At 44.4% G+C, this 14624-nt stretch overlaps 1 protein-coding gene across 2 annotated transcripts in view; it reads left to right on the top strand.

The window, feature by feature from the left end:
- The first annotated feature begins 1331 nt into the window (after positions 1-1331).
- Positions 1332-14624, top strand: part of mllt1a (MLLT1 super elongation complex subunit a) — a 35645-nt gene continuing 22352 nt past the window's right edge. For both annotated transcript variants that reach the window (XM_056414945.1, XM_056414944.1), the window contains exons 1-3: positions 1332-1416; positions 9124-9304; positions 13287-13369. In XM_056414945.1, the coding sequence (XP_056270920.1) occupies positions 1405-1416; positions 9124-9304; positions 13287-13369 (276 nt within the window). In that variant the 5' untranslated portion in view covers positions 1332-1404. The remainder of the gene's footprint in view (positions 1417-9123; positions 9305-13286; positions 13370-14624) is intronic.

Genomic DNA, 14624 nt, shown 5'->3' with positions numbered 1-14624 from the left:
GAACAAGTGCCCAGTGGTTTGGAGGTTTGCACGAGTTGTTTTGAAAATGTCATTTCTGTTTCAAGAATTGAGCCAAAGCAATGGAGAAAAACTGTAATATTGGTGTGTGACACCCTTGTGTCTGGAAGCCGGGTGGGACTTCTTTCACTTTCAGGCAGACTGGATCAATTTGAGGGAAGAAGGGGAGGCGGCGCCACGCGAGGGAGCGCTGACCTTCTGTCCCCGAGCGGAGGCCCAATAATCTCACATCAAAGTCTCAGACTTGACTGCAACTCCCTCTCCCTCCCTGACTCTGCAGAGCAGGAGACATTTTAAACAGTAAAACTTGAGTATATCTGAATTAATGTGTAATAGCCTCAAACGCCACGTTTGAGGCTATTACACATTAATTCAGATATACTCAAGTTTTAGAAAAACCTCAATCAAACAATGACGCAGAAAGTGCATGGTATAAAAACTAACACTTATTATAAATTGATTACGACTCTTGTGAATTATAGCTTCTGAACATTTATTACGGGCAAAGAGGAGAAAGGAAACTGTTCTTTACAGATGTTTTACTAAAAGTTAGTTCAAATGTTTTTTTCCACCTGCGACGAAATATGTATTCAAGAAAATGTTCTCAAAGTAAAAGTTGCAATGCCACACTATACAAATTATAGAAATATATATATATATATTCTTCCATTTTTTCCCCCTGAAGGGTTATTTGGGAGTTTCTCCTGATCCGACGTGAGGTTTTGGGACAGGGATGTCTATGTGTACAGATTGTAAAGCACTCTGAGACAAATTTGTAATTTGTGAAAATGGGCTATAAAAATAAACTGAATTGAATATATTAGAAGAAAGTCATGCACTCTAAATATAGTGCATGTAGCTGGTACAGGTATACGATGATAATTGTAATTACAGCCATGACAAGTATTAGAAAATCATTAAGTTTCCACTTTTTTGGTGAAGATATCGATATTGCATTGATCAGACTAATAGCAACAGCTACCCCATAAAAGCCATGCAATCGAACCCCGATTAATCAATTAGTATCATGTGCATTTTACAATTGAAACCGAGCTGAGTCCCATTGGGACGAGTTCGCTGTCACTCGAGAAAACCTCCAGAAAATGCTTTAATTGTATTTGCGGCTCGGCCAGCGTCCCGCCCCCTCGACGCTCCCATTGGTCACTTTAAAGAGTGCTGGAATTCCCCGCGCGCCGATTGGCAGAGAGAGCTTTCTGTTTTGGTCGCCTGCCAAAACGCGGCCCGTCTGGAAGGGGAGGGGAGCCGCTGTCTGCCTTCCGCTTTCTGGGGCCGGATTGACACACAATGAGGAGCGGAGAGGCCGGGGAGACGCTCCGAAAACGCCGCTGTAAATAAACACAACAATCACTGAGGGCCAGAGAAAACATGGAGAACCAGGTACGGTGGCCTTTTACGTGTCTCTCTCCTCGGTGGAATCTGGAAGAAGAAGCAAAAAAAAATAATGGAGAACAAAAAAATGCCTTAGCAGGTCGCGCGCCCGGGGGGCGATAAAGACAGGAATGAATCCTCCTGTTCGGCCCGGAGGAGGAAGAAGAAGATTCATGAATAAAAGAAAAAGAAAGAGAAACGGTCCCGCTGCTAATGAACTCGTAGTTGTTTGGCTCTGGAGCTATGCTAGCTGGCTCACTCATACATCGGTATTTACCGCTAGCTTAGCGTCACACACACACACACACACCGCTGTGTAGCTGTAGCACACACACACACACACACACACACACACAAAGGGGGATTCACACCTTCTCATTGTAGTGTATTCCGCCCGGCTGTGCTCTGAAACGCACACGTGAAGACCCGCTCGAGTCGCGAGGTTGTTTTTGTGTTGTTGGGCTGCAGTGAGCTAAAGCTAAGCTAGTCCCACCACCTCCTCCACCGGGAGCTAACGGCTAAGGAGCCGCGACAAGGCGCCGGGGGAGAGATTCCACCTCCACCCCCACCCCCAGGCTGGAGGTGGAGGTGGAGGAGGAGGAGGAGGTGGTGTCTCCACTGCCCCCCGGAAACCCTCACACTGAGACGGCTAACGAAGCAACGACCGATGCAACTTATTGTGATGTCTCTGTTGAAGGTTTAAGGATCCCACTTCGTGTGAGAGGAGACACGAGATGCATGCAGCATGTCGGAGGAGCTGACACTGTGTGTGTGTGTGTGTGTGTGTGTGTGTATGTGTGCACACGTTTTACCTGATGACCACCCATGCACTGTTTGATCATTGCCATGCAAATAAATCAGAATATAAATCAGATTAAGAACCCTTTTTGCTCCTGCAAGAATAATAATGATGATAATAATAATAACACTTTCTGGATGTGTCAAAAAAAGAAGCTGCATCATTTATTTTTGCAGAACAGATGTGTGTAAACTAAATGACATCTCTGCCGACAGCGAGGGAGATGTGTGGCTTCAATGTGGACTACTCTCATGCCTGAGGTACATTCAGGACTGCATTTCAGATTGTTAGGCCACACACACACTCACTCTCACACACACACACACTCACACACACACACACACACACACCCCCATGGAAAGTGGATCAGCCACTTCCTTGCAGCTCGTCCCCGGTCAGCTCGCGGCGCCTCTGAAGTTGTCTCTGGACGTGTGAGCGTTCATCCAGAGGTCGTCTGCTGAGCTGAAGGTTAACCATGTGAGCGATGTGTCATCGTATGACTCAAATAAATAGAGGCACACTGTGATTTTATCGGGTCAGGAACCTCCCTTCACGAAGGATATGAAGTACATTCAACTCTATGGTCTTTTTAGAGATTAGTCTTAAGGTCGTATGGAGTTCTATTCTTTCTACTCGGAGGTGTTTTTAATTGTGTGAACTTTCACTGAGCCTTATAACTTAAATTAAAGATATATTTCTGGGTCATTTAATTAAGCTGCATTACTTTTCCCACTGCAGCTGTCGAGTCGAGCTCCGTCTGTAAAAGTTTTATTTTGATGTATTTATTGCACATGACAGTCTGAGAGCGTCACGGAGACGGAGCTGCAGACACGAGACGAGATGCACCAAGAGCTGTGAGGGGGCGGGGCTTCAGGCCACACACACACACACACACTCCTACATTCAATTCAATTAAATTCAGTTTATTTGTATAGCCTAATTTCACAAATTACAAATTTGTCTCGGAGTGCTTTACAATCTGTACACATAGACATCCCTGACCTTTGACCTCACATCGGACCAGGAAAAACTCCCAAATAACCCTTCAGGGGGAAAAATGGAAGAAACCTTCAGGAGAGCAACAGAGGAGGATCCCTCTCCTAGGATGGACAGATGCAATAGATGTCATGTGTACAGAAGGACAGATTTAGAGTTAAAATACATTCAATGAATATGACAGAGTGGATGAATAGTTCATAGTAGGCATATTCCACGATGGAGACCTCCACGATCCATCAGGCAGATGGCGGTGGGGAGGAGGAGTGGGCGGAGTCTCAACAGGACAGTGGCGTAGTCAGGGCAGGAATTCCACGACCCAGACCTTGATGATCCATCAGGCAGATAGGATCTATGCCGTCTCCTAGGGTCCCGTGACCCCACGAGACGTGAAGTCTAAGGACTCCGGGGAGAAAGCAGAGTTAGTAACGTGTGATTGAGAGATGAAAATTCATCCTTAAGGAGAGAAAAGAGGAGATAGGTACTCAGTGCATCCTAACGTCCCCGGCAGCTATAAGCCTATAGCAGCATATCAAGGGCTGGACCAGGTGAACCTGATTCAGCCCAAACTATAAGCTCTGTCAAAGAGGAAGGTCTTAAGTCTACTCTTAAACGAGGTGACTGTGTCTGCCTCCCGGACTGAAGGTGAAGCTGGTTCCATAAAAGAGGAGCTTGATAACTAAAGGCTCTGGCTCCCATTCTACTTTTTAAGACTCTAGGAACTACAAGTAGTCCCGCATTTAGTGAGCGTAGCTCTCTAGTGGGGCAATATGGTACTACAAGCTCCTTAAGATATGATGGAGCATCACCAATCAAGGCTTTGTAGGTTAAGAGAAGAATTTTAAAAGTGATTCTTGATTTTACTGGGAGCCAGTGCAGAGCAGCTAGTGCAGGAGTGATGTGATCTCTTTTCTTAGTTTTAGTGAGAACACGAGCTGCAGCATTGTGGATCAACTGGAGGGACCTAAGAGATTTATTAGAGCAGCCTGATAATAAGGAGTTGCAGTAATCCAGTCTCAAGTAACGAACGTGAACCAATTTTTCTGCATCTTTTGAGACAAGATGTGCCTGATTTTTGAAATATTACGTAGATGAAAGAATGCAGTCCTTGAGATTTGCTTTACGTGGGAGTTAAAGGACAAGTCGATCAAAGATAACGCCAAGATTCTTTACAGTGGTGTTTGATGCCAGGGCAATGCCGTCTACAGAATCCACATCACCAGATAATTGATCTCTGAGGTGCTCAGGGCGATTAAAATTACTTCGGTTTTGTCTGAGTTTAACAACAATAAGTTGCAGGTCATCCAAGTTTTGATGTCTTTAAGACATGCTTGAATTTTACCGAGTTGGTTGCTCTCATCTGGTTTTATCGATAAATATAGTTGAGTATCATCTGCATAACAATGAAAGTTTATGGAGTGTTTCCTGATAATATTGCCCAAAGGAAGCATGTATAAGGTAAATAAAATTGGTCCAAGCACAGAACCTTGTGGAACTCCGTGATTAACGTTGGTGGTTATCGGCGTCATCGTTTACAAATACAAACTGAGATCGATCTGATAAATAGGATTTAAACCAAATTAGTGCCGTGCCTGAAATGCCAATCGACTGCTCCAGTCTCTGTAACAGGATGTCATGGTCAATGGTGTCGAATGCAGCACTAAGGTCTAACAAGACCAGTACAGAGATGAGACCTCTATCAGCACTAAGGTCTAACAAGACCAGGACAGAGAGGAGTCCTCTATCAGCACTAAGGTCTAACTAGACCAGTACAGAGATGAGTCCTCTATCAGCACTAAGGTCTAACAAGACAAGGACAGAGAGGAGTCCTCTATCAGCACTAAGGTCTAACAAGACCAGTCCAGAGAGGAGTCCTCTATCAGCACTAAGGTCTAACAAGACCAGTACAGAGAGGAGTCCTCTATCAGCACTAAGGTCTAACAAGACCAGGACAGAGAGGAGTCCTCTATCAGCACTAAGGTCTAACAAGACCAGTCCAGACGAGTCCTCTATCAGCACTAAGGTCTAACAAGACCAGTCCAGAGATGAGTCCTCTATCAGCACTAAGGTCTAACAAGACCAGTCCAGAGAGGAGTCCTCTATCAGCACTAAGGTCTAACAAGACCAGTACAGAGAGGAGTCCTCTATCAGCACTAAGGTCTAACAAGACCAGGACAGAGAGGAGTCCTCTATCAGCACTAAGGTCTAACAAGACCAGTCCAGAGATGAGTCCTCTATCAGCACTAAGGTCTAACAAGACCAGTACAGAGAGGAGTCCTCTATCAGCACTAAGGTCTAACAAGACCAGTACAGATGAGTCCTCTATCAGCACTAAGGTCTAACAAGACCAGTACAGAGATGAGTCCTCTATCAGGACTAAGGTCTAACAAGACCAGTACAGAGAGGAGTCCTCTATCAGCACTAAGGTCTAACTAGACCAGTACAGAGAGGAGTCCTCTATCAGCACTAAGGTCTAACAAGACCAGGACAGAGAGTCCTCTATCAGCACAAAGGTCTAACAAGACCAGTCCAGAGATGAGTCCTCTATCAGCACTAAGGTCTAACAAGACCAGTACAGAGGAGTCCTCTATCAGCACCAAGGTCTAACAAGACCAGTACAGAGATGAGTCCTCTATCAGCACTAAGGTCTAACAAGACCAGTACAGAGGAGTCCTCTACCAGGACTAAGGTCTAACAAGACCAGTACAGAGAGGAGTCCTCTATCAGGTCTAAGGTCTAACAAGACCAGTACAGAGGAGTCCTCTATCAGGACTAAGGTCTAACAAGACCAGTACAGAGATGAGTCCTCTATCAGCACTAAGGTCTAACAAGACCAGTCCAGAGAGGAGTCCTCTATCAGCACTAAGGTCTAACAAGACCAGTACAGAGAGGAGTCCTCTATCAGGACTAAGGTCTAACAAGACCAGTACAGAGAGGAGTCCTCTATCTGCTGCCATTAGGAGGTCATTTGTAATTTTCACCAGTGCCGTCTCGGTGCTGTGGTGTTTTCTAAATCCTGATTGAAATTTCTCAAATAAACTATTATGATGTAGAAAGTCGCACAACTGATTTGCGACCACTTCTCATACACACACTCACTCACTCACTCACTCACTCACTCACTCACTCACTCACACATTCATTCATTCATTCACACACACACACACCCACTCACACACACACACTCTCACTCACTCATTCACACACACATATATATACACACTCACACACACACTCTCACTCACTCACACACTCACTCACACACTCCCTCACACACTCACTCTTTCACGCCCCCTATGTTCTATTCTGACTTGATTTCCTTGTGTGCTGTAATCTGCAGCTCCATCAAAACACAGCGGCTGTGACACGTGTGTCCCCACCTCCTCCTCCTCCTCCCCACCTCCTCGTACCCCTCTCCTCCCCCCCCCATGGTCTGGTGTTGTTGACCATGTCGGCTCATTGTTTTCATGGGAGCCGGCGTGTCTGCCCTTCGCAGCCGGCCGCCTCCTCCTCGTTGTCAGTTCACTCGTCTTCGTCGTTCTCCGTTGACATTCTTAACCTGTTTTTGACTTTTCCTCCGAGCAGGTTTAGTTCTCGGCGTGTTGACGTTCGTCTGCAGGATTATAGAAAAAAATTCCCAGCCCGATTCTCCTGGTCCTCTGAGGCCGGGGGGGCGTGGCTCACTGGGAGGGGGCGTGGCTCACGGGGAGAGTCCGTGTCGCTGGAGGGTGAATCTGAGTCACGGGGCGGCTGCATGCATCCATTACCTATGGAGAAGACGGTGGTGGTCTGAGCCCTCCGAGTTCTGGTTGAAAAGGTCTTGAACCATTAATCAATTAGTTCCGCTCAGTCTGTCAAGCAGCTAATTGGTTAATGAGCTCGTGTCTTTGGGGATCTTCATCTTCACTTTCAGTTCCAGAACGTTCCCGTCTTCCTCGTCAAGAGCAGCTCGTTTTTTTGTTGTCTGCCCTAAATCTTGATTTTGTGGCGTTGTGTGTAGGGGGGGGGCTCACTGTGTGTGTGTGTGTGTAGGGGGCTCACTGTGTGTGTGTGTGGGGTGCTCACTGTGTGTGTGTGTGGGGGGGGCTCACTGTGTGTGTGTGTGTGTGTGTAGGGGGGGGCTCACTGTGTGTGTGTGTAGGGGGGTGGCTCACTGTGTGTGTGTGTGTGTGTAGGGGGGGGGGGGTCTGGAGTTTAAGGGCATGACTGCCACAGAATGGCTGGGCAGAGTGCCAGGCAGGGTGTGTGTGAGTGTGTGTGTGTGTTAGCCAGAGAGTATCAGCCGAGCTCATCTCGGCCCTCTAATCCCTCGACTCGTCCCAGCTCACGAGCCGCATCCAGACATCCAGCCCCTCCTCCTCCTCTCCACCTCCTCGTACCCCTCTCCTCCTCCTACCCCTCTCCTTCCCACCTCCTCCTCTTCACCTCCTTCTACCCCTCACTCACATTCAGGCGACTCGTCTCTTTAATTTGCCTATATAAACGTGAACATTGTATTTAGATGGTTGTAAATATTCAGGTACAGAGATTAAATAAATATGTATTAATGACAGTTCTACCCAGACTAAGAATACATAATATGAGATATATAATAATAATAATATGAGATTAATAATATGAGATATTTCATGCATGTTTTATGCATAAAAGTTACATATACACTACCGTTCAAAAGTTTGGGATCACCCAGACAATTTCGTGTTTTCCATGAAAACTCACACTTTTATTTATCAAATGAGTTGCAAAATGTATAGAAAATATAGTCAAGACATTGACAAGGTTAGAAATAATGATTTGTATTTGAAGTATTAATTTTTTTCTTCAAACTTTGCTTTCGTCAAAGAATGCTCCTTTTGCAGCAATTCCAGCATTGCAGACCTTTGGCATTCTAGCTGGTAATTTGTTGAGGTAATCTGTTGAAATGTCACCCCACGCTTCCTGAAGCACCTCCACAAATTGGATTGGCTTGATGGGCACTTCTTGAGGACCATACGGTCAAGCTGCTCCCACAACAGCTCAATGGGGTTGAGATCTGGTGACTGGCCACTCCATTACAGACAGCAGACCAGCTGACACTGGCGTTTTGCGGGTACCATTTAAAGAAGCTGCCAGTTGAGGACCTGTGAGGCGTCTATTTCTCAAACTAGAGACTCTAATGTACTTGTCTTCTTGCTGAGTTGTGCACCGGGGCCTCCCACTTCTCTTTCTGCTCTGGTTAGAGCCCGTTTGTGCTGTTCTCTGAAGGGAGTAGTACACACCGCTGTAGGAAATTTTCAGTTTCTTTGCAATTTCTCTCATGGAATAGCCTTCATTTCTAAGAACAAGAATAGACTGGCGAGTTTCACAGGAAACTTCTTTTTTTCTGGCCATTTTGAGAGTCTTATCGAACCCACAAATGTGATGCTCCAGATAATCAACTAGCTCAAAGGAAGGCCAGTTTTATAGCTTCTCTCATCAGCAAAACAGTTTTCAGCTGTGCTAACATAATTGCACAAGGGTTTTCAAGGGTTTTCTAATCATCCATTAGTCTTCTAAGGCAATTAGCAAACACAATGTACCATTAGAACACTGGAGTGATAGTTGATGGAAATGGGCCTCTATACACCTCTGGAGATATTTCATTAGAAACCAGATGTTTCCACCTAGAATAGTCATTTACCACATTAACAATGTATAGAGTGTATTTCTGATTGATTTAATGTTATCTTCATTGAAAAAAACAATGCTTCTCTTTGAAAAATAAGGACATTTCTAAGTGATCCCAAACTTTTGAACGGTAGTGTAAGTCTTTATGTTATGATAAAGTAAGAAGTCAGGACAAGTAGAGGAAGGTTTTTATTTACTTCTCTGCAACATGTTCATCAGTTTACTCTAGCATACCTGTTATTGTGTCCATGGTGACGGTGTGACTCTCTCTCCAGTGCACGGTGCAGGTGAAGCTGGAGTTGGGCCACCGAGCCCAGCTGAGGAAGAAGGTGACGTCGGAGGGCTTCACCCACGACTGGATGGTGTTCGTCCGGGGGCCGGAGACGGGAGACATCCAGCACTTTGTGGAGAAGGTCGTGTTCCGCCTCCACGAGAGCTTCCCCAAGCCCAAGAGAGGTGAGGTTATCTACCCCCCCCCCCCCCCCCCCCCCACGAGAGCTTCCCCAAGCCCAAGAGAGGTTATATATAGGGCTGCAACAACGAATCGATAAAAATCGATTATTAAAATAGTTGGCAACGAATTTCATAATCGATTCGTTGTGTCGCGCGATTATTACGGCGCTCAATAAGTCGCGGATTTTAATAAAAGTTGAGTTGAGCGCAGAGCGGCGCAGGAGAAACAAGAGAGGAGGGAGACGAGAGAACGCTGCGTTGTGAGAGCCAATCAGCGCTGAGCTGCTCCGCTGTTGATGAATCTAATTGGCTGCTGCTGCTCACGTGGCGCTGGAAGCGGGAGTCATTCACGTAGTCGGAGACATTCACGGAGCTGTGAGCGCCTACGGGCTATGTTATGACCCCAGACACCAGGGCGCTACATGTTACGATGTGTGTGGCATTTCCACAAGAGTATAACGTAGAAAACATGGTTATTTATTCCGTGGCGGATGGCGGAAACTATTTTTCCACGGAGAAAGGCAACAGAGATAAGCCCCGCCCCCTCACCACACGTATGACGCGTTTAACCCATAAATAGCCAATTTAGGAGAGTAAAGCGCTGTCAGTCTGATTGTGACAGTGTTCATCACCATGGTGACCAGTGAACAGGTTCATCCACATGCTGACCAGTGAACAGGTTCATCCACATGCTGACCAGTGAACAGGTTCATCACCATGGTGACCAGTGAACAGGTTCATCCACATGCTGACCAGTGAACAGGTTCATCCACATGCTGACCAGTGAACAGGTTCATCACATGCTGACCAGTGAACAGGTTCATCACCATGGTGACCAGTGAACAGGTTCATCACCATGGTGACCAGTGAACAGGTTCATCACCATGGTGACCAGTGAACAGGTTCATCCACATGGTGACCAGTGAACAGGTTCATCACCATGGTGACCAGTGAATAGGTTCATCACATGCTGACCAGTGAACAGGTTCATCCACATGCTGACCAGTGAACAGGTTCATCACCATGGTGACCAGTGAACAGGTTCATCACATGCTGACCAGTGAACAGGTTCATCACCATGGTGACCAGTGAACAGGTTCATCACCATGGTGACCAGTGAACAGGTTCATCACATGCTGACCAGTGAACAGGTTCATCACCATGGTGACCAGTGAACAGGTTCATCACCATGGTGACCAGTGAACATGTTCATCCACATGCTGACCAGTGAACAGGTTCATCACCATGGTGACCAGTGAACAGGTTCATCCACATGGTGACCAGTGAACAGGTTCATCACCATGGTGACCAGTGGACAGGTTCATCCACATGGTGACCAGTGAACAGGTTCATCACCATGGTGACCAGTGAACAGGTTCATCACCATGGTGACCAGTGAACAGGTTCATCACCATGGTGACCAGTGAACAGGTTCATCACATGCTGACCAGTGAACATGTTCATCCACATGCTGACCAGTGAACAGGTTCATCACCATGGTGACCAGTGAACAGGTTCATCCACATGGTGACCAGTGAACAGGTTCATCACCATGGTGACCAGTGAACAGGTTCATCACCATGGTGACCAGTGAACAGGTTCATCACCATGCTGACCAGTGAACAGGTTCATCACCATGCTGACCAGTGGGTCTCCAGGACCTTTCCATGACTTTAAACCACATTTCCATGATTAAACATTTTGTGAAAACTCTGTCTATACGTGACAAAGTGAGAAGATGTAGTATTTAAACTAACAATGAGAATTCCAAAGCATACAGTATATATTCCGTGTAAATTAACATTTGAATATAACACATTTGCATTACTTTTCCAATTATTTTGGGATTTTATTTTTTTCAATTACTTTCCTAGGCCTGCTAATAGCCATTTAAAAATTCCATTACTTTTCCAGGTTTTCCATGACCGTACGGACCCTGTTTTGAATAAAGGGTTGAAAATTACATTTTTTTGTTTTTTTATCCGATTAATCGAAAAAATAATCAACCGATTAATCGATTATCAAAATAATCGTTAGTTGCAGCCCTAGTTATATATATATATAGACAATCATATATATATATATAATTTTATATTTATATATTTATATATATATATATTGTTTTTATATATATTAGTGCTGTGAAAAATAACGCGTTAACTCAGTTAATTCAATTACAGGTTTAACTATTTTTTTTATTTTTATGCATTTAACGCATGCGCAGAATGAGCTTCCAATCCGTCTGTTGTTGGTCGTCGGGACGAAAAAAAAGTCACTTGCAAAATGAGCTTCCAATACACCACTTCAATCTGAACTCTGTCCGCTCTCATGCAGACGGTCTGTTCATCGGTAATGATCCTTCCGCAGGTTCACCTCCGGAAACCTTGTTACGACTTTTACTTCCTGTAGATCAGGGTCTCAACACGTCGATCGCGACCTGCCAGTCGATCGCGGCGTAGTGTCGGTAGATCGCATGACATTAAAGAGATTGGCCCCCTGACATGTTCTCTAGAGCACGTCTTTGTTCTTTTATTAAACTAAACGTCTGTTGTTGATCGTATCTCCACAGCAGCATGTCATTTCTGTCTCTTCGCGTTGCGTTAACACTTATCGATCTCCGTCTGCGCGCCACAGAGCTCCGTGCGCGCATCGGGACCGAGCAAAACAAAGTCACTTGTCAATCTGTCCACCTTTAGATTGTATCATGGTGGAGTTAATGGTTGACAAACAAGAGAAACATGCTCTGTTTAACCCTCCTGTTACCTTTACATTTACGAACATATTTTACCCTCGGGGTCAATTTGACCCCAGCAATTAAAACCTCCAGAAAATTATTAGAATTAATATTGCTTCCCAAGTTTAAGTGTGAGGTACTTTATGTTTGTTTGTTGACTACCTAAATAGCCCTTTAAATAAATAAAAAAGTTGATATTTCTTATATGTTTGACACAGTGAAAAACAGCCTGGGGTCAAATTATTTAAAGAACACCGACATTAAACATTGAATGGGGTCAAATTGACCCGAAAGGTAACAGGAGGGTTAAACATTCTGTTTAGGATGAAGATGTATTAATGTTCCATATGGAAGAAAACTGCTAAATAACTGCTGAGTTGCAGCACCATTGTATAGAAGAATGTATAAATGTATATATCCGTCTTTTGTCATAAATCTCTATGTTCTCACAAAATATACCGAGAATATCGGTAATATGTGATTAATCATGATTAATCCACAAAAACCTGTGATTAACCCGATTAAAAATTGTAATCGTTTCACAGCCCTAATATATATATATATATAATTTTATATTTATATATATAATTGTATCTATATTTTGTTTTTTATATATATAAATGTGTGTGTACCTACCTAGTACCGGCCGTACAGATGCACACGGTGCAGCGACGGTCTTACTGAGCTCTTGATTGTGATCATTCACAGAGGTCAGAGGTCGTCCAGCGCGGACTCGGCCTCCACACAGAGCGTTCATGGATCTACTGCTGCGCGGAAATAACACATTTGTGATTCTGTCTCTTAATAATTGATGCGTTCAGCGTATAAAGCCCAAACTTCTCAGGCGACGTGTTGATGTGACAATGAATGAATTTAAATGACCTTCAAAATAAATCTAATGACGACAAATATAAATATTGTGGCGAATGCCGTTTTCAATCTGTTCCTCATTAAATTCAGGTTAATATAAAGTTAGTTCAAGCTTTTCTGAGTTATTAGATGTTTATGTAAACAGGGCGACTGGGTCAGAGGGCAGCAGGTCCGTCTTCCAATCAGGGGGTTGGAGGTTCGATCCCCGCCCTAGTTGATGTGTCCTTGAGCAAGACGCTTAACCCCGAGCTGCTCTCTGTAGCTGCTCTACGGGTTATGAATGTAACAGGATTATAAGTCGCTTTGGATAAAAGCGTCAGCTAAATGACGTGTAGTAGTAGTAATAATAATAATAACCGTTGGTTTATTTTGTGTGTGCAGTGTGCAAAGAGCCTCCATACAAGGTGGAGGAGTCGGGCTACGCTGGCTTCCTCATGCCCATCGAGGTCTACTTCAAGAACAAGGTGAGACCAGCTGCTGCTGTTACACATGTCATTATATTTAAATATATTTAAGGCTGTGGGATAAAAAATAGAACTTATAGATTCGTAGGAAATGATTAAATGATGTGGTTTTGAGTTGTGTGAACTTGTGTTTACATGTTGGATCAGCGAGACGTGGACTTCTTGTTCAGGGGTCAGTGTTCCCCGACTGGGGTCGTTGTTCCCCGACTGACTCCACGAGCATTTACACATATTGGGGAACTTTTTAAAACTTGTGAAATAACATTTAATATTTAACCTTTGTTAAAAAATAATAAATATATTTATTTAGGCTTTCAGGATATGAGCAATTGTCATAAACAGGCATGAGAATCCCTCACCTTTCGGCGAAATTCGCCATTTTGAAACCAAAATAGGTGACTGACGTGAATCGTGTAGATCCGAAGAGTTTTTGTTTTGGGGGAAGAGGGGGGGGTCAATTGGCTGGCCGGCGTTTATGAGATTGGAGTGGGACACGGAGAAAATGTGGAGTGGTGCTTTTCGCAATAGAACATCTTTGATGGGCACGTGTCGCGTCTCGGCCAATCAGCGTCAAGATGTCTTCAGCGTTTGGTGGTTTAGGTTAGCTTGAATGTTAGCCCGCTATCTGCTGCTGTCACGCTGCACGGTGTAGCGATGCTAACAAAGTACCCGTACGTTAAGAGCGATGTGATTTAGCATATTTTAGTGTCGATACTTCATTAAAGAGCGATCAGAGCGCGCTGCTCCGTGTCGAGCTGTCTGCGCACACCACGCAGCGAGTGCCGTTAAGTGGCGGAATTTTCGGCTTTAAAATTAAAATTAAAAAGATGCCAGAAGTGAAATGTTTAAGTTCAGTCTGTAAAGTTCTGTTTCTGTAACTCTCCAGCTGCTCATCCTGATGAACTCTGTATCATCTGGTCAGATACAGACTAACAGTCTCATAGTGATAATCAATGCTATGATGGCTCCATGTAGTTTCATTAATATCTTGTAGGCTAATACTAATAATACTGCCATTTGTTAAGTGTTGAAAAGTTGGTAAAAAGTGAACCATACAGATATTTTATTTATTACTATTATAGATAAATATACCAGGATCGTATTTATGGTACTGTTTTATGGTATTGTATCAGTATCATGATATTTATGGCAAGTATGGCATAGATTAGAACATACGTGTCAAACTCATGGCCCGCGGGCCAAATGTGCCATTCATTTTATGTGACGGCATTCTTGTGTCCTTAAGATTCACTTG

Source organism: Pseudoliparis swirei, chromosome 5 (assembly GCF_029220125.1).
Source record: "Pseudoliparis swirei isolate HS2019 ecotype Mariana Trench chromosome 5, NWPU_hadal_v1, whole genome shotgun sequence".
Lineage (NCBI taxonomy): Eukaryota > Metazoa > Chordata > Actinopteri > Perciformes > Liparidae > Pseudoliparis > Pseudoliparis swirei.
The sequence above is the reverse complement of the archived record's forward strand: the minus strand, read 5'-3'. Positions and strand labels throughout refer to the sequence as shown.